General features: G+C 39.8%; 3 protein-coding genes across 11 annotated transcripts; 2 read left to right on the top strand and 1 right to left on the bottom strand.

Moving 5' to 3' along the window:
- The first annotated feature begins 730 nt into the window (after positions 1 to 730).
- On the top strand, positions 731 to 6,389 carry LOC123510119 (monocarboxylate transporter 4-like). The gene is made up of 6 exons (XM_045264941.1): positions 731 to 1,213; positions 2,354 to 2,624; positions 2,863 to 3,393; positions 3,478 to 3,669; positions 3,825 to 3,989; positions 4,948 to 6,389. The coding sequence occupies exons 1-5, from the start codon at positions 1,022 to 1,024 to the stop codon at positions 3,977 to 3,979; spliced, it is 1,341 nt and encodes a 446-aa protein (XP_045120876.1). The 5' UTR covers positions 731 to 1,021; the 3' UTR covers positions 3,980 to 3,989; positions 4,948 to 6,389.
- A 2,377-nt stretch (positions 6,390 to 8,766) lies between these two features.
- Positions 8,767 to 13,494, top strand: LOC123510120 (nucleoside diphosphate-linked moiety X motif 17-like). 5 transcript variants are annotated; one of them, XM_045264942.1, is made up of 7 exons: positions 8,767 to 9,267; positions 10,633 to 10,890; positions 11,241 to 11,436; positions 11,887 to 12,107; positions 12,260 to 12,404; positions 12,501 to 12,591; positions 13,213 to 13,494. In XM_045264942.1, exons 2-7 carry the CDS (start codon positions 10,666 to 10,668, stop codon positions 13,334 to 13,336), a joined length of 1,002 nt encoding a protein of 333 aa, XP_045120877.1. In that variant the 5' UTR covers positions 8,767 to 9,267; positions 10,633 to 10,665; the 3' UTR covers positions 13,337 to 13,494. The 5 variants fall into 5 exon arrangements, with proteins under 5 accessions (XP_045120877.1, XP_045120880.1, XP_045120878.1 ...); XM_045264945.1 differs by lacking the exon at positions 8,767 to 9,267 and adding an exon at positions 9,299 to 9,439; XM_045264943.1 differs by lacking the exon at positions 8,767 to 9,267 and adding an exon at positions 9,301 to 9,484.
- On the bottom strand, positions 10,852 to 21,408 carry LOC123510118 (probable ATP-dependent RNA helicase DDX10). Of its 5 annotated transcripts, XM_045264937.1 has the most exons (16): positions 21,251 to 21,408; positions 20,639 to 20,797; positions 20,096 to 20,296; positions 19,659 to 19,809; positions 19,369 to 19,490; positions 19,070 to 19,191; positions 18,460 to 18,661; positions 17,990 to 18,152; positions 17,657 to 17,843; positions 17,105 to 17,281; positions 16,519 to 16,682; positions 15,780 to 16,018; positions 15,454 to 15,587; positions 14,934 to 15,176; positions 14,405 to 14,568; positions 10,852 to 11,451 (listed from the first exon to the last, which is right to left on the bottom strand). In XM_045264937.1, the coding sequence occupies exons 2-15, from the start codon at positions 20,774 to 20,776 to the stop codon at positions 14,436 to 14,438; spliced, it is 2,376 nt and encodes a 791-aa protein (XP_045120872.1). In that variant the 5' UTR covers positions 20,777 to 20,797; positions 21,251 to 21,408; the 3' UTR covers positions 10,852 to 11,451; positions 14,405 to 14,435. The 5 variants fall into 5 exon arrangements, with proteins under 5 accessions (XP_045120872.1, XP_045120870.1, XP_045120871.1 ...); XM_045264935.1 differs by lacking the exon at positions 10,852 to 11,451 and having other exon boundaries at positions 14,348 to 14,568; XM_045264936.1 differs by lacking the exon at positions 10,852 to 11,451 and having other exon boundaries at positions 14,348 to 14,568; positions 21,268 to 21,408.
- Between the last annotated feature and the right edge of the window lie 6,447 nt (positions 21,409 to 27,855).

Raw genomic sequence — 27,855 nt, 5'->3', positions numbered from 1 at the left:
ACTTGCAAGTAATCATGTACAAAATTGTATGTTTATAGTGAATAATGGGTTTAACTGTTCGAACCGTGAATCTCTCTAGGGAAAGGGGGGAAGCTAGCGTTGGTGGTGGCGGGAGCAGTGTCGCCCGTAAGGAACACGAGGTTGTTATGATAGTCCTTGTTAGTAGCGCACCTCAGCTTCGTATTGTGCTATGCTTTCAGACTGGCCTTGGTACATCCTCTTTTACTACATGTCATTATTATTTGATTGATTGATTTAGTCACCTCTCTCTCTCTCTCTCTCTCTCTCTCTCTCTCTCTTATATTTTTTTCTATTTATTTATATCATGTCTCTCTCTTTTATACTTTATACTTTGTACTCTCTCTCTCTCTCTCTCTCTCTCTCTCAGGAATATCGATACATTTAATTCATGTGTGTGTGTGTGTGTGTGTGTGTGTGTGTGTGTGTGTGTGTGTGTGTGTGTGTGTGTGTGTGTGTGTGTGTGTGTGTGTGCTTTTCTCTATCTCAGTTATTACATAAATCTCAAAGGAAGATATACAATTTTCATCTTTTGATCTAACCTTGCATTTCATTCATCCTTCGTCTTTCGAATATAATATGGAACTAAATAGCGTGTTTCTTGAGGGCGAGGGAGGAAGAGAAATAATGTTAGAACACTTGCAGTCCCCCTTCTCCCTCTCCGCCACCCTCTCTAATTCCACTGAAGTGTTTTTAGTATCCGTGAGGCGATGCTGAGGAGTGAACAAGTAACTCTTACCGCTGTTGCCCTGCCGTTTCTCTGCTGGGATTCTGAAATACTTGAAGAAACACGAGATTTTAGAGTCCGTGTTTTTTTTACGATTCTAGTGACTGGTTAACAAAAATTCTACGTTATAAGCAGAAGAAACTCGTAACATTCCGGTTATTCATCTTTGTGTTGTTGGTTTTTTAAATAGTCGTGGTAAGAGAGCAAAACTTTTCAGCAGAGGGATACAAACGCCGCCACTCACTTTTTTTCATTTATTCCCGATACAACTTCCTCATGGATAAGAACGTGGAGGCAGCATTGAGTCTCCACGAGGATCCGAAGACAACAAAATGGTGGAGGCAAGAGAAGGAGCTGGAGCAGGAGGAAGACCAGGAAGCGGACGAAGAGGAAAACGAAGAGTATTATGAGGCGTTATCGTGGGAAGACAAGAACTGGCCGTTGGTTTTGTCTGGCTTCGTTATAAATGTGAGTTGTTCCCTGCAAGCCAAGTGTTGTGTTTGTTTCGTTATTGGCACAGTCATCGTATAGCTGGTCTGCATACACACAGGAACACATTCTTTTTTTTTTTCTTTTCTTTTTATACGATACTGGCGGTGCATGGTTGAAATTTATCAATCACATGAATTATTTGTAAATCGTTCTTCAAAATTTTCATTGTAATTATAAAAAATACAGATATTGAGTTATTTACGGTAGTTAACACATTAAAGATAATTGAAGAGTTTTCTGTTGGCAAATCTGGTAAAAGCCCATATGGTATAAATAAAAAAATAAAATAAAAAAAAGTGCATCATGTGAGCCACGTAACTAGTTGTGTGAAGTGCACTCAGTTCAGCAAATGGCTCTAAGATTCTCCGAGGCAGCACAAATAGTCTACTGGCTCAGGTGCTGGTCTTGTATACTCGGTGTTGTTCTTTTAAAAGGAATGAAAAAAAAGGGTACAAAATAAACCCTTTTTTTTCAATTGAGTCCTCCCAGCCTTAACAGCAGTGCTTTTAAATTCTTCAGTTATTTTTTTGCTCTCTGCAAAGGAAAATGCAAGATGGTGATGATACAATATATATATATATATATATATATATATATATATATATATATATATATATATATATATATATATATATATATATATATATATATATATATATATATATATATATATATATATATATATATATATATACGTATATAAACTTAGGAAAATGAATAATTATTTTGTCTCTGGCTTCTGTGCCTCTGGACAAAAACTTAATTACTATTTTTTGTACATCCCAGCGGAGCTCCTGAAGCGCAAGGCCCGTAGCACGTGCTTCATGTGCTACTAGATTAAATCGACACAGCATGAGGGAATTAGAGAATCGTATATTTAAATCAAACTGTCATGTCAGACAAACATACAGCAATCTTCTTTTGTCTTACGATCGGTCCTGCCAGTATTGTATTCATCATCATTAGCTGCATGCATAACCATATATAGGCATATCATGTTGCATTGTGACGGACCAAAGAAAGTAACATTATACTGTCAGACGGCCACGGAAGATAACATAATGGAGCCGCAATGCCGCAGTGACACCAGCTGGCAGCGGTCTGTGTTGATTTCAGATTCTGGCATCACTTGGCAGTAACAACTTGGGGATGCTGTTCATGCCAAGGCTGCTGGAGCTTGGGTTGTCTCAAAGGTTGATGTCGGGCACAATGAACATATCGTTGGTTGCCGCGAACTTGCTGTGCATTCCAGCGACGCCACTACTACACCGCTGGGGCTGTCGTCGCCTGTTGTTACTGGTCGGCTGCGTCTACAGCACCGCCTTCAGTTTAGCTGCCATCGCCTTCTCCATGCCTGGGCTATTTATTGCCACCGCCATTGTTGCAGGTTAGTGTGTGTGTGTGTGTGTGTGTGTGTGTGTGTGTGTGTGTGTGTGTGTGTGTGTGTGTGTGTGCGTGCGTGCGTGCGTGCGTGCGTGCGTGCGTGCGTGTGTGTGCGTGTGTGTGTGTGTGTGTGTGTGTGTGTGTGTGTGTGTGTGTGTGTGTGTGTGTGTGTGTGCGTGTGTGTCGAGGGAAGGGTTGTAGCAGATAGATAACGCCGCGAAAATCCGAACTTCCCTCCCCAGGTTCGTTGCAAGAGGTGGTGATACTGGTGGTGCAAGTGACAGTGAGTCGATGCTTTAAGCGGCGACGGCCGCTGGCCGTTGGCATGACGGGGGCCGGAATTTCCATCAACCAGATCATGGGACCCCCACTGATTGCCTTCATGCAAAGCCACTACAACCCCAGGACAGTGATGCTAGTGATCAGTATCCTTATGCTGCAAATCTGCGTAGCGGCCTCACTCATGCCTTCAGGCAGTGACCACGGCGGCCTGCAACCGGCTAACCGATTGGCGATGGTGCGGCGGCGTGAAGTGGTAATACTGTGTCTCGTGATTGCCATCACTAGCGCCACGATGTCCACCTTCTCAGCCACGGTCCCGCTGGCCCTGCTCAACAACGGCTGCAGCCCACGCGATATGGTACCATACCTCAGCATGTCCGGTGTGGCTAACCTCGTCGCTAGGGTGGCCATCGGCCTGCTGCTCTGTCACCTCTATACCTCCAGCCTTGTGATGAGGGTGTCCTCTGCCCTATCCGCCGCCACTATCCCTGGTGAGTGCATGTCCACCACGTCATTGTCTTTGCCTTCACACAAACATCTCCTCCCACGTAAAAGTGACAATACCGTGCCCACAGTGTGGTTCTGGTGCAAGCGGACGTTCTGGCGGGTGGCGTGGCTGTCCCTGTGTCGGGGAAGCAATGGTGTCGTCAAGGGATTGATATCCCTGGTGACCCTGGAAGTGGTGGGATTGCAGTGGCAGGCGGAGGTGCTCAGTCTCATCAACCTCACCACAGGGATAGCAACATTGTTGGTCGGCCAGCTGACAGGTGCGTATACCTATATGAATGAGCACCGCCTTTTTTTTTTTTTTTTCTCATGCATAGCATACTGTTTTCCTTTTCGCAATTCATTCCATTAACCGTTTAACCCTCAACTCGGTCCCTGGCAGCGTCCTGTCCAAACACTTCCTTGTCTTGTACAGATTTGCCGCAAGCGCTGACCAAGAGCTACGCCTCCAAATTTTACACCATGACCGCCCTCCTCATGATGACGCAGTTGCTGTGGCAGTTCTTGGACGTGCGAACAAGCGAGGCGTCCCCCAAGTACCGCCAACAGACTGCAGATAGGAACTCTTGACGCATCTCTGGTACGGAAAATAACTTAACCACCTTTCTTTTTTTTCCATTTATTTATTTTTTTTAAGAATCAGTTTACTTATCATTATTCCTTATTTACTAGACTGCATCCTGAAAGATGGTTCGGTGGGAGTAACGAGAAACGAGTAATCAATTGCAAAAAACGTAATGGCTAAAAGAGTTTGGCTGAGTTTCATTTAGAGTATAGGCTTTCTCATCAAGGACAGTATTTCAAAATTTCGCTCTTTTTAATGTCAAGTTGGTGTTTGCAGGTCTTCAGGCAGGCCGTTGATGATGTGGTGTAATCATTATAGGTTTGAAATTAAAGCGATTGATTGAGCTTCTATACTTTCCTGCTATCTTAAAGGTATGTTGATGGAGCGAGTGTAGACATTTAATGAAGCCCTCGCCTAACACAGCTGCACTCATCAACTTGCAATCTTCTCCTTCACACCTGTAGATTTTCTAGAAAATTACAAAAGTCATATATTTTGCCTACACTACACATTATTTCGTCATTTTCGTCTCTTATCATCCACACGGTACAATAGTGCACACAGTACCAGCCGGTGAGTGTGTGTTGATGCAGGACAGGCAGAGGGAGGCTGAGTGGTCATTGTCTACCACCGCGGCACCGCCTCTGCCACACTAGATTATGTTGGATCAACCACACTAGATTATGTTGGATCATATCTTTGGTTTCGTTAGTTGCTTCCTATACAGCAGTTATCTAGGTTATCTTGTATGTCACCTTGTCTTTGTGGTGACTATTGATACAGGTCATATCAACTAGTAAAATCCAGCTGTAACTCTTGTCATCACTCAAGGTCTCGCACAGCGGTAATAACACACTAGTCTATCCAAGCCTCGCTTCACACATTTTTTTTCTGAATGGCTTAATATTGCAAATCAGTGCTTGAATACTTGATGTTTGCAGTTACTTCTGACACGTAATATCTTTACTTTCAGTATATCATCTTGCCTTCATCGAAGCCAAGATGCTCGCCAGCCGCCAAGGCATAACTATTAGCGGACTGAAGCCGGCAGACGTCCATGTCTGTCCCGTCACTTCTGCACCTCTTGGCACTGTGTGAGACTTGAAAATACACACCTATAACTTATATCAATGCTGAAAACTTACATGTGAGAAGCCAGTGCCCGTGTCCGTGCATACAGCGATCCATGGTCGGCGGTCGCCTTTGCGGGTTGTCCCAGGTTGTGCTTTGAAACACACGGAGGAATAGTATTGAACTTTTTCATAAAAGCACCATCCATAAATCCAATACATCGCTACATATCAAACAAAAAGTATGTTACTACATCGTTACATTGTGTGTAAGAAATGCAGTTACGTTTCATTAATAATAGACTTCATGTGATAAAAGAAAAAAAATCTCATTACACAACAATATACGTTTGTTCACTTGGTTTGATCATAGAAAACCTCTTACTGTAAAGAAACTTTTTTGTTATGTATTAAGAGCTATTTTGTAGTGATTACTGTTGTAAGATATTCTTTTGGTATATAAACAATCAACATGTTTTCTCAGCCAGGCACACAAAGAATATCATCTCTTCTTTACAAGGCTTTCCTTATCTTGGAACAATTTTCCCTTTTTTTTTTTTCTCCTCTCAAGATAGCTGAGAACCAGTTCTTGATATAAGATTTCCTTCCTACTTTGCAACATCTCCATACATCTCCCGAGATAAGCATAAGATCTAGTTCTTGATTTCTGTTATCCGTAAATCGTCAGCCATATTGATACTCGTACATCCACGAATAAATTTGTATATTAACAAATCTTTACTTGAGTACATTCGTCTCTAAGCATGTGCAGTTCGCAGGAGGACGCTTGCCGCTTGCATACAGCCGGACACATTCTCACGGACATGTAGCTATCGGGGACAGGAAGAAATGTGAGGGAAAATATGAGCTACTAAATTCTTCATCTGACTTTCACTTTTCTTCCACATCCCATACACTATTTCTCTGTTTTCTTGTATTCCTTGTTCACTAAAAAGTAATTGTTTTGAATTATTTTCTTTTTGTTCTACGTATAGTCTTTCCAAATTGAATCGTCTTTTTGGTGGCCCACAATCGCATAACTACGTAGTTACGCTGTTTTTTTTTTTTTTTTCAAGTAAGAGGGGGAAACTGGCCAATGACAACAAAAACGAGTGAACAAAAAGACCCACTAAGATGTCAGTCTCCCAACAGTGTCTAGAAAGTTAGCCAAAAGAATGGGATAAATGTCTTGAAACCTCCCTCTTAAATTAGTTCAGGTCATAGGTAGATGGAAATGCATAAACAGGTAGGAAGTTCCAGAGCTTACCAGAGAAGGCATGAATGATTATGATCGAGAGGTTAACTATTGCCTTAGAAAGGTGGACAGAATTAAGGATGAGAGAAAGAAGCAAGTCTTGTGCAGCCATGCCACGAGAGGAGTGGAGGCATGGAGATAGAAAGTTTATATAGAACAGTTAGCATGAAAATAACTGTAGAAGATAGCAAGAGATACAACACTGCGGCGGTGAGAAAGGCTGAAGACAGCCAGAGAGGGGAGAGGTGATTGATAATGCGTAAAACTTTAGATTAATTCCACTCTATATCTAGGAGAGCAGTATGGGTGGAACACTGCCTCCCTTACATCCATACATCGGCGGATAAGGTCCCTGTACAGAGTTAATTGAGTAGTTGAGAGGGGGAAGGGGGTTGACAAAATGGTGGAGACGACTCAGAACTCTAAATTTCATAGAAACTGTTTTAGCTAGAGAAGTCGAAGAGACGTGAATTAGGGAAGTCTCCAGTTTACATTATAAGAAAAGGACGGAACGAAGATATTCAGTGTAGAAGAGGGGGACAGTTGAGTACTAGTGTCATTGAAGAGGAGTTTTCACTGCCCCAGTCAGAAATTTTAGAGAGATTAGTCAGGTGTTTCAGTATACTATAACATAGTTGCAGTTTGTCTAGTCTCTAAACTCAGAGTCAATACTTTAAACAGATCGACGATTAATATGGGGACCTAAGAGATGAAATTTCGGACACAAAACGCTGAAGTAATGTGAAAATTCCAACAAAGAGAACCTCTGACATTTCACTTGGTAACTGCTGTAAGTACCCTATATACGGTACAGTAGTGTTTATTACAGGTACCATTCAGTAATTTCTATTAGGCATATTTGGCCAACGCCAGACATCATTTTAATCCACAATGTCATATAACCATGCAGGCTACAGCATATATTAATATATGCATTTTTATGTAACAAACATTAAACAGAAATAACCAATGTGTCTGCCTCTCTCTCTCTCCTTTGATATGAAAAACAGCAACAAACCATCAGCCCTAGTATTATAATTTCTAGGTATTTGTATTCAACTGACAACATATAGTCAATGACTTCAAGACCTGTTCAAGCAGATTTCTATATTGATGATAAAAAGCATTAAGGTTTTTATTCATTTATTTATCTATTTATATCTATTTATTTATTCATTTACTTTATTTTAACCGGAAAGCGGGATGAAGCAGGTTGTCGGTGCCGACCAGCTCGAACCTACTTCCTTTGTGAACACCTGCACTTGTTTATATGAAATATGATTAATTCTTGGCGCGGGTCAGCGCCGGTTGCCCGCGCGGGAAAACCTGCTTTCTCTGCACGCACCCTTACTAACCATGTATAAGTTCACTGATCACCCATACGTATCGCAGGACGATAACTATAACGAACTTTTTTGTTTGTGAACCAGTTATATCAGTGGTTCTTAACCTGGGGGGCGTAGGTGATTTCCAAGGGGGCACGAGCCTCAGGTGAAAAGTAGTTTTTCCATTTATGAGTTATTTTCATGACAAGAGCATGGACCAGTACTGTGAAGATAAGCTTATAAAATAATGCAGAAGTATCGTCGTTACTAACTCTTGTTTTCAAAAGTCTCCCATACATACCATTTTTCGTATATTTATGTGAAAATGCATTTTCCACGCTCGTTGCTATCAAAACCAAGTACAGAAACAACTTGAACGTTGAAGGGGACTTATGTTGTGCACTCTCAAGCACTTGACCACGTATTCAAGATCTGGTAGCTAAGAAGCAGTGTCAAATATCTCACTAACCATGTACTCAAGATCTGGTAGCTTAGAGCAGTGTCAAATATCTCACTAACCATGTATTCAAGATCTGGTAGCTTAGAGCAGTGTTAAATATCTCACTAATGTAATTCATGCTTAGTAAATGGACTAAAATAGCCATTTTTTTTTTCTTTTTAAATCTGGGAGTAAAATTTGTCTATAGATGCAAGGGGGGCGTGGAGGGAAAGAGCAGTTCCTAGAGGGGGCGTGGTAGTAAAAAGGTTGAGAACCACTGAGTTATATATTAGATTTTGAATTGATGATTTCATATGGTTGACTATCCATACAGTCAAATATATAAATGGCATTCCGTTTTAATTGGTTCATAACTATGCAGGTATAATGAATATCAAACCAATTGTTCAAAATGGAACGCAATATCTGGCTCTTCAAACTATTCCATGCATGTTACACACACACACACACACACACACACACACACACACACACTAGTGCTAGTAATCTATACAAAATAATAAGCTTAATTACAAGTGTCAATGTATTATCCCATCAGCAAACTTATGTAACTTAACTTTCAGTACGTTGTATAGGACGTCAAAAGTTTCAGAAATATATGTGGCTGAAAAATATGCTAAGCTTTGAGATTCTTGACGAATACTGAAGGTTTATGTGTATTATTTCTTCGCCCCCTGTCTATCACAGTGCCCCATGCCACATGGCACACGCAGCCATGGAGCAGGCCCAGAAAGTGGCATGCTAGACTCAAGCAGAGAACTGTTGCTTCCAAAAGAACCATTATCAGTGGTTCATGGATTACTTTTTGTTTTTTTATGTTTTAGTCCACTCCAACGCTTGCAGTGAAATAAATCTATCCACTTAATAATAACTTGGGTAGAAAACTAAAATCTTTCAGTCCTAGTATTCGCTTAGATAAGGCTTGTCTTCACTCTTCAGTCAATCTATAGTTCCTGTCAGGGCCCAGCAGAGATAATATCGCATCTCATGTAGTGCAGCATACGCATAGTACATTCGTACATAACACCTTCGGTCTAGCACAATAATGTCGGGCACCTTTGTTGTTTAGATTAAGTTTTGTATCGGCACGATTTTACATAATTTTGTTCATGTGTTTGACGACACTCGTTTTTCCTTTACTGCAAGCCCCCAGACAGGTCTCACACACTATCTCCTTGTTGTGGTAAGGACGTACAATACCTTCACTTACCTAACCACTATCCCTTTCACCTAGTTTCTTCAGTTACAACTCTACAAGTTCACCAGCAGTACCTTTGCAGTGCTTACGGATACCAGTCTATAGTTGATGTTTTCAGTGCTTATAACAATCCACCGCCAAGGTCAAAAGTAGCTGGGTTGGTCGTATAGTGCTTTTTTTTTTTGCCCCTGAAGGTTTTAGGGTATGTGGTTTCTCAGGGATGAAGGTATACAGCCCCTCAGAATTTCAGCTTTTAGACATGCAGATCTTCAGATTGCAATGCCTTCCATCTTAGTTTTCTTATCAATCTTGACATGGCTTTTCTTACCTGATCATCAGACCTGCTTATTCTGAACCTGCTCATCAAACCAGCTTATTCTGAACCTGCTCATCAAACCAGCTTATTCTGAGTGTTTTGGTTCCACTCCATATATCTACGGCAAATTATTTATGTGAAATGGTGACAACATTTTTAAAAGAGTTGATCTAGGTTAGGTTAGTTTGATAAATTTCTACAATTTAGGACTAAACTGCATTTCATATACAAAATTGTGATATTCTTTGTTTTTCATATAAATGATGGAGCTAAAAACATGTCAGAAATACTTCATTTTGTCTCTTCTCCCCTCATCCCCTTACATTGGGAAGCAGGGTTTATGGGCAGGGAACATGAACCTAACCCAACACTGCCTTAACTAACGAACTAACCTCACCTAACTTATCCCAATTTAACTTTACCTAAACATGATCTGACGTGCCCTAACCTAAACTAATCTAACTTGGGCACTGTCCTAATATAGACGTCCCTCCAGCTGTTCTTATTTTCCAGCTCCCCGTTCACAGCTCTTTCACTCAGTTGACGGGACATGGGAATGAAAATATGATAACCCAAGCTAACCTAATCTAACCTAGCCTAACTACATTATTGTTCAGAAGAGCTCTGAGGAAGATGCATCAGCAGTGTGTATCTCTTCAACTAGGTTATGTTAGCTAGGATATGTTAGATTAGGTTAAAGTTAGGGTTAGGTTTGTTTTGGTTATAAAATTTTCATTCCTTTGTCCCATCAGCTGAGTGAAATAGCTGCAAAGGGAGAACCAGGAAACAAGAACAGCTTAAGGGACATATATATTAGGACAGTGCCATAACATCATCTAAAAAAAATTTCCTTTATCACAGAGACTACTGACTTCCAACAAAGTTCAATAGATTAAGTTTCTCAGTATGTTAGTATGACTAGATTAAGCTAGTTTTGTGTGATAAGAAAAGAAAAATGAACAAGTAAACCTGTTAGTACCCTTCCTTTCATCATCATTTCATGGCCTTATTTTCCTTATATTAATTTCTTTCAGCTTGTCTTAGCTTTTCAAGTAGACTAGCAAGTGATGACCTCAGCAAGCTACAGCAGAGTTCTTGTCCACCTACGTCGGGCAACTCAAGGAGTGTACACTTGTGCCCAGTTTGATGAATGTTTGCTAGATTCTCTGGGCCTGGCTGGAGAGGGGCTGGTTGAGTGCTCCCTCCAAGACAATAAGCTGCTACTAAAGGGTCCGCCAGAAAATGATTCCGCATCAGCTTGTAATGCTAGACCGCCTCTTTATAAAATCATGGCAAGTCATATTACATTGTCACATACAGTATTGTTCATAAGTCAAGTAACCTTCTGCACTTGCTTCCACTATGTTTTGTGCCTCTGTCCTCTGATTTTGTGAGCCTCCTTAAAAAATGTAATACTAATTCTTAGATCAGAGGCATTCCTTGGGCCATTTTTTTTATTCTTATAGATGTGTATTGCCCTTGGCCTTACATAGAATAAAATATTGAGGAAAACACAAAATATGGTCTGTAATGAGTACAAAAGTTTGCTTGACTTCTGCAAATAACAAATGTGATACAGTTAGTGATGCAAGGGTTAACAGATTTACTGCATGATATTAAGCAAATACCTTTATCCTACCAGCACCCACCATTCTGTCCCATTCAGCACCTGGACAAGAAGGGGCGGGATGACCTTCCTGCAGAGATAAAGACGCGAGGGGTGGACGTCGGGGTGGCAGTGCTCCTCGAGTCTAGTGACCACAGGCTCCTACTCACTCATCGGGCTGGACACATGCGGACCTTCCCTGGCATCTGGGTGCCTCCAGGGGGCCATGTGGGTATGTCTTACATATCTGAGGAATAGAAATGCAATGGAATTTTATCCACTCTCTCTCTCTCTCTCTCTCTCTCTCTCTCTCTCTCTCTCTCTCTCTCTCTCTCTCTCTCTCTCTCTCTCTCTCTCTCTCTCTCTCTCTCTCTCTCTTCTTTCCCTCCAAATATATATAAAAAAGCTTCTGGCCAAGGACAGCAACTGATTGAATAAAAAGGAAAAAAAACTAAGGGTGCCAGATTCTAAGCAAAACCATTAAAAACATGCCTAAACTACATTAGATCATTAGATTTACTGGATTAGCTATGTGTCTTATAATGCACATATACTTTCATGCCTCACTGAAAAGTCAATATCTTCGTATACAATTAATAGATTAATTTGAGTAACTTGGTGGTTTACACCATCATCATCTTGTATCTCCTTCCCCTTGGGGACTATTTTGCATGGCCCACAGAGGACGGAGAGAGTCTTGTGGATGCTGTGCTGCGGGAGCTGAATGAGGAGACGGGATTAGAGGTGACAGAAGAGGAGAAAAAGAGCAGCCACATCCTGGGTCTGTGGGAGTCTGTCTACCCGCCAGTGCTGGCCATGGGGGAACCCAAGAGACACCATGTGGTGGTGTACCTACATATCACCGTCAGCAGGCCATCACAACAGTTGAATAAAGAGTTCAAGGTGAGCATGGGACTAGATGATCTAAATCTGAGTTTACACCTGTATTCTGATCTGAATGATAAAGTATGAACTCATTTTATTGTTATGTTGTGTATGAAATTTATGATACACGCACATTCACTTGTAATATTAGCAGTTATGATTTGTGTCAGCTGTGTCCAGAAGAGGTTGATGCAGCAGCCTGGTTGTCGGTGGATCTCATCAAGCATTCTGTGTGGAGCAAAGATCAGCTTGAAAAAGCGGGGCTGGAAGACAACAACGACCACATTCCCATCACACTTGTCAACCAGGAGGGAGGCAAGTGTGGTCCTTATAGCACAGCTCTGAAGGATGTCACTGTATTGCAACACTGTACCTAAGTAACTTAATAATGTAAACATTTTTACTTTTCAGAACATTTAGAGGCTGATTTGGATCCATCTATTCTCACAAAACAGCAGGAACCAAATGCACTGACTATAGACAGAATCAGCACAGGAAGCAGGTGAGACAGCCTTGTCATTTACTGCACTTATCAGTATGTAGTAAAGTAAGCTTTCCACCAATATCAACACTTTTTTCTTACACTTAGCATTACTTGGATGATAAAGCTGCAATGATTCTTACACAGAACATTCACAAAAAGCACCAGCTCCATATCAACAAGAGAGAGCAGGTTATTGTTCTCTGTCACTCCTTTTGCCTTCCTTTTACATTGTGCATATATTTTTTGTAGCCTCTCCAGTAGTACATTTTTCTTGTGTTTTCTTGTATATATCTCTCTTTTCTCTCTTTTATCCATCATGCATCTCTTTCCTCTTCACATTTTACATTTACAAGTCATCAGTATTTCTTCTTTCCTTTTTTCCTCTTCACTCATTCATTTCTGGAATTCGTTATTCCTTTATCTCCACTTTTTACCTTAGATCTTTATTCCTTTTTCACTCTCTTTTTAAATGTTTATTTAATGATTTTCATTAAAATTGCATAAGTAATTGTCATATCCCTGAAACAGATATTGCACAAATCAACACAAAAGTAATGTAGTTAAATTAAAGAATATCATCCTACTATTTCCATCTCTTGATTTTGTTTCCATAATTGTCTTACATACTGTTGCTTTCAGATATGCTCTGTCCTTGTGGCTGACTCAGCACTTGGAAGGTTCAGGTGAAGAAGCTTCCCAAGAGTGGCTGTATGGAAAGTACATGAAGGCAAACAATACAAAAGTTTCTGAATCAAAATTCTAATAACTACACAGTACTCTATCAGCAGGTTAGGTTTTATTAGACAGGGTGGAATCCAAAGCTTTTTGTCTTATCAACTCCCCCTCTCTGACTGACTGTCTTCATTATCTTCTTACCACTGAAGTGTTGCATCCCTTTTCTATCTTTTATTGCTATTTTCATGCTAACTGCTCTATTGATCTTCCTAACTGCATGCCTCCCCTCCTCCTGCAGCCTCGCTCCACAAGACTTTCTTCCTCCTATTCCTATTCTGTCCAACCCTGTAATACAAGAGTTAACCAGTATTCTTAATCATTCATACATTTCACTGGTAAACTCTGGAACTCCCTACCTGCTTCTGTATTTCCATCTTCCTAGGACTAACTTCTTTTAAGAGAGAGGTGTTGAGACATTTGTCCCTCAATTTTTATTAATTCTTTGGAATCTTTTATGGAGACTACAATTCCAGTGGGCCTTTTTTTTTCTAATATTCATTTTTTTGCCTTTGCCTCTCCCTCTTACATTAAAAAAAAAAAAAAGTGGTTTTCTATTGCTTATTGTACTTTCCTTTCTTCTTGGTAGGACACTTATCAAAATATACGAGACAACTTAATCTTTAAGTACCATGACACAATTCCATGTTGATTGTACTTAATATTTGGTGATTTTATACAGCTTCAGGAACTCATGTGGGAGATTAAAATAGTGAAGACTGTGGCCATTAGTCTTCTGACCTCCATAGACCCTTTCTGATATCAATAAAATGGTATAATCATACACAAATCTCAAGATTAAAATGTGTCCCAGTATTGAAGGGGTTAATAGTTATATTTGTGTAAATTATATAAATGCATTGACATTATCTCAGTCAGGTAGCTGAGAAAAAAAAATACACATCCACTCACACATGTTCTCACTTCCATTCACATTATCTACACACACACACACACACACACACACATACACTTATAAGTTATATGTAAAATATGTAAATAAAATCAATAATATAAGAGTTTGGTAGGAGAAAAACTTGTCAACTGTTTTGTTATTTATTAAAACAATATAATATTCCGTTCTCTATTACTAACTTGCCTTTTTTTCCCTATTGGTGGAAGAATGGATATTAATGCTTGTTTCTGAGAAGGAAGAGGGCCAGCTGCTCTTGTTCATCAACAGGCAAGGACTCAAGAGTATTGCTCTGTGCTTGCCTTGCCTTCTTAGCTTCCCTGGCTTGTTCTCTAGCTTTCCTCTTCACACTGAAAGAAATCACCATTACACTTATTAGTAATGTAATTCAAACAAAGCACAATAAGAAGCAACAAGGACAGAATGCATAAAAAGAGCAATATTTTTTACTCGGAGAAATAATGAAATAATTTCTGCTTCCTTGAATTATACCACTGCCAGCAGTGGTTGTATGCAAATGCAAAGGCAGCAGAGATGGTAATGTGCTGCTGGTTGCAGGAATATGAACGGTACATGAGAAATGTACAGGTGCAGGTGGAAACAAAGACGTAGACAAAACACATGGAAATCCATAGACTATTAGTTTGGGAAAACAACAAGAAACATATCTAGAAAATAAACTGAAAGGTTAACATGGAGTAATTCAGAAATGTACCTCTTCTTAGGTTGTGGCTGTGCCATTTCATCTTCCATCTCATCATCATCATCATTTTCCTCCTCTTCCTCCTCCTCCTCTCTTGAATCACCACCATAGTATTTGTTTGGGTCAGGCAGGTCATCAATGATAGCTTGAGTGGAGTCATCAACATCATCATCCTCACTATCATCATCTTCAAATTCTGCTTCATCATCATTCCTGAGTTTGGTGTTCTTCTGTTTCTCTTTTCTTTTCTTTTCCCTGGTAAGAAGAAAAATAGTGCTACTTAATCTGTACTCAGTGGTTTCAAGCGTGAAATAAAGTCATGACTGAATGACACATTCCATACTTGCAGACTTCAAACTTCATTACATGATGTCAGCATTCCAATCTACACATTTGATTTGTGAAATTCTTTGTGTATATTTCACAAAAAGTTAGCAAATATTCAAAGTTAATGATCATACAAATTCTAAAGGAAACATTCAAGAATCCATCTATTAAAGGAATTAAGATCAAGATTATTCTGTTCACTAACCAATTTTTCTCTTTCAATTTTGAGGCATGGATCTTTTTGTCAACTTTGTCCTCTTCATGCATGATCTGCTTGAGTTTAGAAATGTTGATACCAGTGACGTCTTCCTTTTGTTCTTTACGTGCTGCCTGGGAGATCTGGAGGAGGAACAATTTTAGATGATTAATAAAAAGTCTCCTTTAACTGCTGCACACACTTCTTTCATCCTACTTCTTCCACTTTTAATTATTCCCCTTAGTGACATGAAACAGTGATAAATATTGAAATGATCAGTGGTTAGATTAGGTGACAAAAACAGTGATTAATAGTTGGAATTATGCAGTAATTACCTGTTGTTTCCTGGGATCCAAAATTTCCTCTCCTTCTTCATCAAATATAACTCTTTGGTTAACCTGAATGTTCTTCTTCAGGAGCTTCTTGACAACAGCATATTTAGTTAAAGGTTTTTTCTTACTCTGGGTTTTCTGAGGCTCCTCCACCACCTCTGTGTCTTGGGAGTCTTCTTCGGAGAGGCCAATATTCTGGTCTTTCGCAGTGCTGAGAAAATCATCATCCTCGTCACTGTCATCTGTCAATAAACAAGTATATTTTGCAGTATTGTATTTGATTCCTTTACTACAAGACTCTGCTGTAAACTTCCATAACAAAACCATCACATTCTGCACATACACAGTTAACACCACTTTCACCAGGCAGGTTTTGTGTTTGACTATTCTTATGGCAAAGTTCGTAAAGAATCTGTAGTATAAAATATTGACAGTACAAGTTGTTAAAAGCGAAGTCCTTTATTCTGGTAAACTCTGGAACTCTCTGCCTGCTTCTTTATTTCCATCTTCCCATGACCAGAACCCATTTAAGAGGAAAGTTTCAAGACACGTATCCCATTCTTTTGGCTAATTCTCTCAGACCTGCTCAGGGACGGGCATCTATGTGGGCTTTTTTGTATAATAATTTTTGTTACCCTTGGCCAGATTTCCCTTCTTACATAAAAAAGTAACAAATGATTATGTATTAGTGACTAGGACCAAACACAGTCTCACACACACACACACACACACACACACACACCTGCACCAAAGTTCAAGGTTGTGAGTCTTGATGTGAGTGCCTTGTTTGTATTGCTTTGTGTTGAGGTGCCTGCTGGTGCTGGGTTGGTTGTGTTGCTGCCTGACTTCTGCTTGAGTTGCTTCTCTATGAACCTTACCCTGGGCGTCACCACCAAACCCAGGGATCTAGATGAGTGGGAAGGGCGAATCATTTATCAGAGAAATGTTGATCTGGATTGCATATAACAACTTAATTGTTCTTTTTCTAAAATTTCAAAGCATCAAAATATAAATGTATTCCAAGCCTTAATTAAACAGTAAAGTAGATTAAATGTATTTTAAATCTAATAATATTAACAGATTCCCTTTAAAGCATCAGAGAAACATTGGAAAACTGAAGGCAAGATAAACTGGCCATGAGAGAACACTTGCCAAAGACTGAAGCCCTGACCAGACAGTAAGTGTAAATATGGTGCATTACTTACTGTGTCACAATGATCATCAAAGGCTTGAGTGATCTTTGAGTGACCTTTTATTGATCCTGACTGTGCTGCTGCAAGTGTAAGAAAGAAACCTCAGCATATAAAAAGAGCTTGACAATTAATTACCTGGCTAAAGCATCTAAATCAATGGATGCCACATCAAACACCTTCTTGTTCCGCATGAGGACCACGTGCTTCAGGTAAGACTTGAAGGCCCGCACAGCCTCCTCCTTCAGGTTGTTGTACTTACTAAGGACAATCTCCATCTTGACATTGGCTCCCTGCAGTTTGCTTTGGTCAACACTGAAAGTCAAGTGATTAATTGTACACATTTTCAATGGTTAGATACATTTACTGGAGATTTGTGACAGTGCAAGACAGCCATTGCATAACTTACTTATTATTTTGTAGCATATCTATACAAAAACATAAACATCGGGACAAATGTTTACATTTGTCTCCACAATACATAAACAAGAACATCAAAATATCAGAACTTTTACTATCTTAACTCTTTTCCAGCTAAACTAACCACAACATTACAGCAAAGAAGGCAGATCTTTACTTTAGTCCCTGCATCCATGCTATACACAAAGAAGAGCATCATAAGAGCACTCCTAATTATCTGAACTCTTATCCCACAAACAAGCAAAGCACCAGCAGGAACACATCACTCACTCAATCTTCTCAATGGGAATGTTCTTGGCCTTCAGACAGTCCAGCATGGCAGGCTCCTCTGAGGGCGTGAGGAGCAGGATGGCCTCACCACTTCTGGAGTAGCGTGCAGTCCTTCCCACACGATGGATGTAGGTGGTGACATCCTCAGGGCAGTCCACCTGAACCACCCAGTCCACAGCAGGGATATCTGGTGAACACAATGCCTTAAATAGGATGCTACATACCACTGACAAGATCACTAGTTTACAGCATATCCTTTCATAAGGTAACTTTTCTTTTTATCAGAGCATAGCTCTTTTGTCTGAAGTATATCCTCATGCCCACGTTCCTCACCTAGTCCCCGTGCTGCGACATCCGTGGCAATGAGCACAGCGTGTTTCTTACGACAGAATTCATCATAGACAGCCATGCGGCGCAGCTGATGCATGGAGCCATGGAGGCCCATCACTGACAGGCCTGGCTGGAGTTTGCACAGCATGTGGAAGTAGTATTGAACCTGGGGAGAGAACACCATAATCTCTATCATCACTTATTTCTATCAAACCAATATCAGCAGCTTGGCTACATCTTACAGCAAAAGTTATCAAAGGTAACATGTAGTAACAATTGGTAAGAGGGATGTTCATATAATTGCAGGCTCAACTGTACTTATACTATCCATTCTGTAAATCTTAAAATCCTAAAGTAGCAATGCAGTGATCTTTAGAAACACATTATTTATCTATCTTTGATAAAATTTGTCAATTAAAGAAGGCTATATCCATGATCCTTCTTTACAATGTCATAAAACATCCAAGACTAACCTGCTTGCATGTTGCCAGAAATACAAGTATTTTATGTTTGCGATGGTGCCTGATGAATGACCACAGGAAGGTGAACTTGTCGTGGGCGCTACACAGGACATAGCTTTCCTGCAGGCTCTTGGGAGTGATGGTCTTGGAGTGTTCATGAACTGAGCAAAATATTGGATTGTTGCAGCCAGCTCGAATCAGGTCCTTGACATCCCTGAAGCAACACAGAAAGCATTGCGGTAATGACAATAATAAGAATAAATAGTTAGACAACATTTCTTACCCAAAGTAGCATAAGGCTTCTAAAACATTGGAAAACAAACTTCACAGTTCATGAATTAGAAACGACTAGGGAGAGTTGACAAATGCAAATACTTGGAAATGACATTTGAATTATGAAAGAACAAGATGAAGATTTCAGAAGAGATCAACTACAAATATAAAATAAGGCTGGCACTCATAAGCTGCCCAATCCAATAAGAAAAAATAAATACATTAAACAAAACAATGATAACTACAAATAACCACAACATGATCAATGAACACACACAAATGTAAACAAATAGAAATGCCTCTTTATCTTCTTTACATGCTTTCCTCTGCCCACCTCCCCTTCCCTTACCTGGTCTGTGTGGCAGAGAAGAGGAGAGTCTGCCGTTCTGAAGGCAGCTCCTCCAGGATGCAGTTCATGGTGTCAGCAAAGCCCATTGAGAGGCACTGGTCAGCCTCATCGAGAACCAGCATCTGTGAAAAGGTGTAGGAAGTTGTCTGATGTGTTGAGTATTGAAAAATGTTCAGCTACTATTTACAACATTGTCATCAAGGTATAATGTTCAAGTGACAACAAAGGGCTCATAATGATAATGCTGATGATAGCAATGGCAGGAGTAATAATAATGAATGCTGTGGTTAAAGCCTCACCTGGACATTATCAGAGACAAATTCAGCATTCTCCGTCATGTGCTGTAACAGACGGCCCGGCGTGCAGATCATGATGTTGCAGGAGCTGATGCGATTCCACTCATACTTTAGATCCTTTCCACCTGCCAGGAAGAAACACACAACCTTCACTCATTCACAGTAACTGATATAAAGAAGAACGACTATAAAAGTGATTTGTAAGCAACATTAGGTCACTTTATCCTGAACTCTGTATGTTATCTGGTGCAACTAAGTGTTCATATGTGTACGACTTCAACTTATACACTCACCTATTACCAGGCCAGCTGAGAAGTCATGTTCTTTGCCCACCTTGTTCAGCACTTCAAATATCTGGTAGGCAAGTTCTCGGGTTGGGGTGATGACCAACACACCAAGGCCATCCATACCTGTCCACTTTTTGTGATACAGCAACTCAAGCAGCTGAAACAACGGTTTCTATCTTCATTAACAAACCAACAAAACATCCACATGGTAAAAAAAGATGATAAAATCTTAAAGAATTCCATATTTAGGCCAGTTTTGCATAATCTCACTTGTTACTTGACTTACATAAGCTAATATATTAAATATTGTACTAATTTATGACTAGATATTACAAAAATCATTCTATATGCAGCTTCATACTGGGCAAAATGAAGAGACATTTTATTTACTGTTGTCATTTACTACTAAATATCATAAATCACAATAATGTTCATCTACTGACGGGTATGATGAAAGCCAGAGTCTTCCCCGAGCCAGTCTTTGCCGCCGCTACTACATCTTGCCCCCGCAATGAGAAAATAAGTGACTGCCGCTGCACTTTGGTGGGCACAGTGAATCCTGCTTCTCGGAGGCCCTTCAGGGTTTTCTTGCTCAATGGAAGGACACGAAAACTTTCAATTTCCTCTGGGTTTAAGCCATCAAGCTATGGGAAAAAGAGTAGTCTCACTTTATCATTCTACTGCCATTTGTATTTATAGAAGGAAAAGAGGAAATGGTAAAGGATAAGCTTGTTTAATATTATCCAAACTTACAAAGTCAACTTTCAAATCTTTCATGAAATTCTATCATCTACTACATCTTTATGCAATTTCATTATTTCTCTAGTCATTACCAATATCACTACAAATAAAAAGTAGTTTCATGAATAACAAAAGAGAAGTTTCACACAAATATTACATCTGTATAATAAACAAATAACTCGAGTCAGTCAAAACAAATAAAATTTCCATCCTTTAATGAATTTTTGCCTTGGTTCTGTGCACACCTTTGTTTTGCTAGACTCCAGCAGCGAGATCTCTGCCTTCTCTACATCACTCTTCTTCTTCTTGTACTTGAAGTTTGATCCCTTTGCATTCCTTGGACCACGCTTGCTGAAAGTCTTATGCTTCTTCTTCATGCCCATGGCCCTTATAGGAAGACACTACTGAAGGGAGAAATATACAAGTAAGAAACAGAGCCACATACACCACATAACCTATAAGTATCTTACTCTCATATTCCTTACGGGTTAAACAGTAACCTAACCCTCAGGTCAATCCACTCCAGTTTTAAGGATGCATTGACTTGGGACAAACTGACTCATATATGTGGGTGAATTGATGTATAGACAAGCTGATGAGTGCGAAATGACCAATTCCTGTTGAAAATGACGATGTAGCAAAACAGTAACAATAATACACAAAACATGAGCACTAATACCTACATAACAACACCACATTAACTCAACATTACTATATACATCACGTCAAACCATAAAATAACGTCTCGAAAGGCACAAAAAGCTGTTTTCCTACCACAACCCTGCAACAAGTGAGTGACATGCGTATCCAACATCTCCATTCCAGCACTAACACCTGAAACTCCTACTGTATATTACCTTCAGCCTCAGCTCACCGTGGCGGGAGTGATGTTAGTACTGGAAGCCTGTATGGTGAGAGGGAAGGCCAGTACAACACACGAGGCACTGGACAGACAACACGAGGCGAGAGGGCTGGTTTGTTTTCTGTCTTTCTGACGGCGCCACCAAAACAAACCAAAAGGAATTACCATTGAAGAAAGTTTAATTATTTCAAAGGGCAACTAAATTAACGTAACACAAAGCTGAATTCCATTATATCTCCTAGAATGTATAGATTTTTTTTAGACTATATCATCTCAGGATAAATCTTAATTCGAGAAAATAGAGAAAGGTGAATTTATGGTCTATTTCAAGGAGAAACTAAAATGAAAGCTCAACACAACAATATTTATTTGAACTTGTTGAATTTATCGAACTTTTAGTGAAAACCAAGATGCGAGATCCTCTACTTTGATGAGCTCTTCTATTGCAGGGTACATCATCTTAAATACCTCTTTATAGTACAATTCAAGAAAGCAGAACACACATTCTTGAATTAATTATTAATGGGTGGAACCTGAACAGCGCTTGATTGATTGATTGATACATTTATTGTTTCATTAATAATTGAATACAACAAAGGAGGAGGATGGACCTTGCCACCAGCCCCCTGGATAAAACCATAAGGGAAGAGTATCACCATCCCATACTCTTCAAGTAAACCTACAGGTCCCATAGGACTCAACATTAAAATTGGTTCGTTTCGGTACACTCACGGTGTTCATCACTTCTATAGACTAACTAATTTTTCAGTCTCTTTCCAATCTCAATTCCTTCATCAATACTATCCATTTATTCTTTACATCAAATTGAAATAAAACTGAATCATGAAAATACGATGGTTAAACTGTCTATTCAAACATTTTCACAATATTTTACTTCTTACGTCAGACACTATTAAATCAAGGTTATAGTTACCTAGATATCATGGCGTTGGTTTCTTGGATTTCACAAATTTATGCTCTCTCTATAAAGCGTGTTGCGAATTGTCACAATTAGAGTTATCCACTTGAATATTATAATAACAAACACCCCAGCATTACATCTTAATACCAATTTCAAGGTTCTAAAATGAAGAAAAAGTTTGCCATTACCGCTTAAAGGTGTAGCTACCTACTTACTAATGATGTGTGGAGCTTGATGAGACACACAAAGCCGCTGATTATTGCTGGTATCTGTGCTGCCTGGTGGAGCTTTTATTTTCTTTGTCTTTAACATACTTTAACCAGAGCCACGCCTACGCCTCATTCTCTGTATGTCTTCAACTTGTCTAGCCACACTCACTAGTTTGTGTTGGAGGTTCTATCATTCACTTCAGATTTATCAGCGTCATTTTCTTACAATAAGGGTAGACACATGGATGGATGAGATATCAGATCCAGGCATGTAAGTTGGCTACCTACACATACAGTTGCATGCACTGGATCAAGGAGAAGAAATAAACTGTGTGTCACGTGGAAGATGTTGATTCCCCCCCCCTCTCTCTCTCTCTATGTGTGTGTGTGTGTGTGTGTGTGTGTGTGTGTGTGTGTGTGTGTAAAATAAAGGTTGAAGAGCACGTATTTAGAATTATGTGTTATATCATGTTATTATACAGTTAAATGGCATCCAATTGTTGATTTTTTGTTTTATTATTTGTTCGTTGTTATATAATAAACAACAACAAAAAAACATCTTTCCACTACTATTTTTCCTAGAAACGTCTGTTGCTATTTGGCATTGATATCACTAATAATAGGTCATCATTTATATTCAGAAACTATAATGTACTTTTCTAAATGTAACCCATCAATTCTTTCTTATTATTCGTTTACTAAGCAAAAAGAAGCTTACCTCAGCCTGGGAGATTGCAATGTTTGGTTGTACGTGTGTGCTGACAGTAAGCTCCGCCCATAGACTCGATAAGATCAGGCCCACTGAGATAGCGCGGAAAGGCGGCGTCTCCATGGTCACTATTGAAAAAAAAAAAATAAAAAGTCTAAGAATTTTGATGGTACACTAACCCAAAAGAACGCTTCGTAAAAATCAATATTTCTTTTAAAGATACATACGTTTCCTGTGCACTAAATTATACCTATCAGGCCGTCTGATGAAAGTAATGCAATGAGTGGTTACATCAAAGTTACGAGCATCAAGTAGTTGAGTTATGTTTACAGGTGGCTCAGAACCTGTATGAGTACAAATGAGTCAGTAAATTATCAGGGGCATTAAACCTCAACTTTTACTGCAGTTCTGAAGGTTGTCTGGTTGTTTTTCCTTTTTCCTCCATTAATAAGACAAATAAGACCATCTCCCTCTCAGGCGGAAAAAAGTACTTGGATAGTGGCTACACCTGAACACTCACATTCTCCCTTTGAAGTGCCTAAAACATGGAGTGACGCAAGAGTAGACTTTTCTTTTAATCATTCCAAAGTCCTGAAGTCCATTTTTACTTCACTGTTGGGTTGTGTTGTACTGATCTGATGATACGACTGAATATACGAGGTGAGCTGCTTGCACAACTTAGAACCCTCCACAAGATGATTGGTTTACATGAGCGGCGCGGGGAGATAGGGATGAGAATAGCAGGATGAGGCACAACTTAATGTTTGAGTAATAATGTACATGGTGCTCTAATTAACGCTGTTTATCGTAGTTAGACTTGCTTTCAATGATTGTCGCCAGTGAGCTGCACTTGTTCTCTGTCCGTGTTCTCTGTCTTGTTCTTTATGCTGATGAATTCACTTATCACCTCTGCTCAATTAGGGAAGGCTTAGAGTAGAGTGTCTCTCTCTCTCTCTCTCTCTCTCTCTCTCTCTCTCTCTCTCTCTCTCTCTCTCTCTCTCTTTCACCACGAGTTTAGCTCATCTCCCGCAGCAAATTTATACGTTATAGGTAAACTCTCTCTCTCTCTCTCTCTCTCTCTCTCTCTCTCTCTCTCTCTCTCTCTCTCTCTCTCTCTCTCATCATCCTACAAGAGACACTAGCGAACGGCGCTCACCCCAAAATGTTGTGATGTGACTTAGTTTAGTGAACGCTCATGCATCTGTATGTATATAGAGGAAATCCCAATGTTAACAAATGTAAATTATAAGTTTTGATTGCATTCATATCATGTATTGTTAATGTATGCAATGTAAAAAATGCTGAGACTGGCCTGGGGCAACAAACACTCTCGTTCACATGTATGTATATTACTTCTTGTGAATAAAAGTTAAGAATCAGAATCAGAATCTCTCTCTCTCTCTCTCTCTCTCTCTCTCTCTCTCTCTCTCTCTCTCTCTCTCTCTCTCTGAATCAAGGAAACCAAAACATACACACATCTTCACATTCTCCTTTATACACCTAGAATGACAAAAACAAAGAATTGGAACTCCTGTGTGACAAGTTTTTATCTCACCACAAAACTTCCATTAAGCTCTTTCGTCTAATTTTTTTCTCTCCATTAATGTGAGCGGCTCGCCTGACAGTGCTAATGTTGATAAGTGGCCATGGTAATTTACAAGTTACACTTACTACTGACTTCTTTTCTGCCTCTTTATCCTCCTTCTTTTTTTCTTTTTCTGTTTTTTTTTTTTTTTTCATTTTTTCTCCTTCATCATTATCTTCTCATTATATCTTTCTTCATCATTATCTTACCCTTCGTTATTGTTGTTGCATATTATTATTCTTTCTCTTCCTTCTTCACTCCTCGCCAAGTACATTGTGCCTACATCTGCGAACACGCACGCACACACACACACACACACACACACACACACACACACACACACACACACACACACACACACACACACACACACACACACACACAGTAGACGTGGATCTCAATGTTTTAATATCTTTTTAAATTCCACGTGTTTTTCTATGTATGGTTTATTTCTTCTGACCCTCATCTGGTGTTGGATGGGAATTACCTTCTTTTGTACTATTCAATCTCTTCCACTAATGGTTTGCCAAACAGCCTTGCTAGGACCGTAAAGGCTGTTGCTGCTTGGACTTCCTTTGTATTCCCTCATCCTCTTCTTCCTCCTCCTTCGTTCTTTTACTGTATTCTTACAATCATATTTTTACACTTTTTTTTCCTACACCACTTTAGATTTTTTCTCCCTCAAGGACTGTTGCTGCTTGGACTTCCTTTGTATTCTTTCTACTCCTCTTCCTCCTCCTCCTTCGTTCTTTTTCTGTATTCTTTCAATCATATTTTTACTTTTTTTTTTTCTACACCACTTTAATTTTTTTTTCCCTCATGGACAGTTGTTGTTTAGACTTCCACTATATTCCTTTCTATCACCCGTGTTCTTCCTCCTCCTCCTTCGTTCTTTTTCTGTATTCTTACAATCATATTTTTACTCTTTTTTTTCTACACCACTTTAAATTTTTTTTTCCCTCATGGACAGTTGTTGTTTAGACTTCCACTATATTCCTTTCTATCACCCGTGTTCTTGCTCCCCGCTCGCTCTTCTCTATATTTTTACAATCATGTTTTTACATAACCTTTTTTTTTTGACACCCGTGCATCACTTTAAGATTTTTCGCCTTTCATCTTCAATATTTATTTCTTGACTTATTAACTGATCTAACTTAGCTCATTAAAGCATCATGTCGCAGCTTTATCTTTAATGTTTCTCACTTTTTTTATTGGGAGAGTTGCTTGGTCGGTTATTCTCCGTCTCTCTATTTGGATATGTCTGCCTGCATGCCTGTCTGTCTGCCAGTACTGTTAGGATAGCCAACCAGTGTGTCTTTTTGAAAATTTTAGGAGGAGGAGGAGGAGGAGGAAGAGATGAAGAAGGAGGAGGAGGAGGAGGAGGAGGAGGAGGAGGAGGAGGAGGAGAAAAAGGAGGAAGACGGAAAAATATTGCTGTTATTTTATCAGTTTTAGGTTAGTTTTCTTATCTATCTATCTATCTATCTATCTATCTATCGAGAGAGAGAGAGAGAGAGAGAGAGAGAGAGAGAGAGAGAGAGAGAGAGAGAGAGAGAGGGAGAGAGAGAGTGTGTGTAATTCACTGTTTGATCTGCTGCAGTCTCTGACGAGACAGCCAGACGTTACCCTACGGAGCGAGCTCAGAGCTCATTATTTCCGATCTTCGGATAGGCCTGAGACCAGGCACCCACCACACACCGGGACAACAAGGTCACAACTTCTCGATTTACAACCCGTACCTACTCACTGCTAGGTGAACAGGGGCTACACGTGAAAGGAGACACACCCAAATATCTCCACCCGGCCGGGGAATCGAACCCCGGTCCTCTGGCTTGTGAAGCCAGCGCTCTAACCACTGAGCTACCGGGCCGTGTGTGTGTGTGTGTGTGTGTGTGTGTGTGTGTGTGTGTGTGTGTGTGTCTCTTTTGTATTTTTTCTAAACAAAACCTCGCCATTACTATCTCCCACTTTTCTCTCTGTTTTCTTCCTCCTCCTCAACAGATCAGCGGTGTGAACATCAGAAGGACAGAATCTTGGGCAGAGCATCAAAATACGCGGCAACACTTCATAAACTCCCTTATTATACTGTCTGGGGTGACTCGGCAGGGCGGGAGCCACTCAATACAAGCAGGAAAGGCAGGTAATCCCCTCCCAACGCGAGTCATAAACGTCACATAAACACAAATTCCCTCGGAGGTCTGTAGTGAAGAAAGAGAAAATAGAAAAAAAAAAAACACGAGAGATACAAGCAGAAAATCACGTACCTATAATCAGAAGATACTATAGTGATGGTATTGGTGGTGGTGGTCTTGGGTAACTGGCAGGGAAGGGCGACGAGCGAGTGGGACAGGTCAAGGAGGTCTAGGATGACTGCTTAGCTACTAAATGGCTTTTTTACAAGTGTTTTTACCTGGTCAGTGGTTAATCAGAACCCTGGAGGAAGGATCGTGTGGAGGCGACGGAGGGCTGACGGGTCGTGGGTGACACTGCAAAAATGTCTCAAGGTGTGGACTATTTAAATCATCACTCGTGTTCTTAAATGTTTTGGTTCCCTCACAGCTACTGTCTTTCAAATGTCAAGATGATCAGACAGGTTCTAGTGTTTTTTTTTTTTCTCTCTCTCTTTTTTGCGAATGACGATGCAGAATCATGAAAACGCTCTTGAAAATCCGAGTAACTTCCACTACAGCCTGTTGGAAATAGTTAATACATAGCGATATTTGGAACGTTTGAAAACACGGATGAGCAATAAAAGGTAGATCAGCAATCGTAAAACCAGAATTTACTATTTCACATATTTCCTATTTCCATATTTTTCTATTTCGTCTCCTCACCTCTTTGTAAATCTCTCTTTTTCTTAATAAACGGATAACTTACACTTGTATGAATGGGGAATAAAGGAGGAGGAGAAGGAGAAGGATGGAGACAGACCCACCAGACAAGAAAATGAGAAAGTTTGTGCAAGCACTGAAGAACGGTATGCGGGTTAAACTTGTAACAACACACGCAGAAGGCAGTGTAAGATGAGGGAGGCAGAAGGAAGACAATGAGCCTAGAGAGACAATTTGTAGTTGGATTAAATGAAAACATACTGGTAATTGGTGTAAAAATAGTCGAAGAAAATAATGTGGATGTTGGTGGATATAGGAAACAATCACAAGACAATTCGAAGGAA

This window comes from Portunus trituberculatus, chromosome 28 (assembly GCF_017591435.1).
Source record: "Portunus trituberculatus isolate SZX2019 chromosome 28, ASM1759143v1, whole genome shotgun sequence".
In the NCBI taxonomy this organism is placed as follows: Eukaryota; Metazoa; Arthropoda; class Malacostraca; order Decapoda; family Portunidae; genus Portunus; species Portunus trituberculatus.
This window is presented reverse-complemented; position numbering and strand designations above follow the sequence as displayed.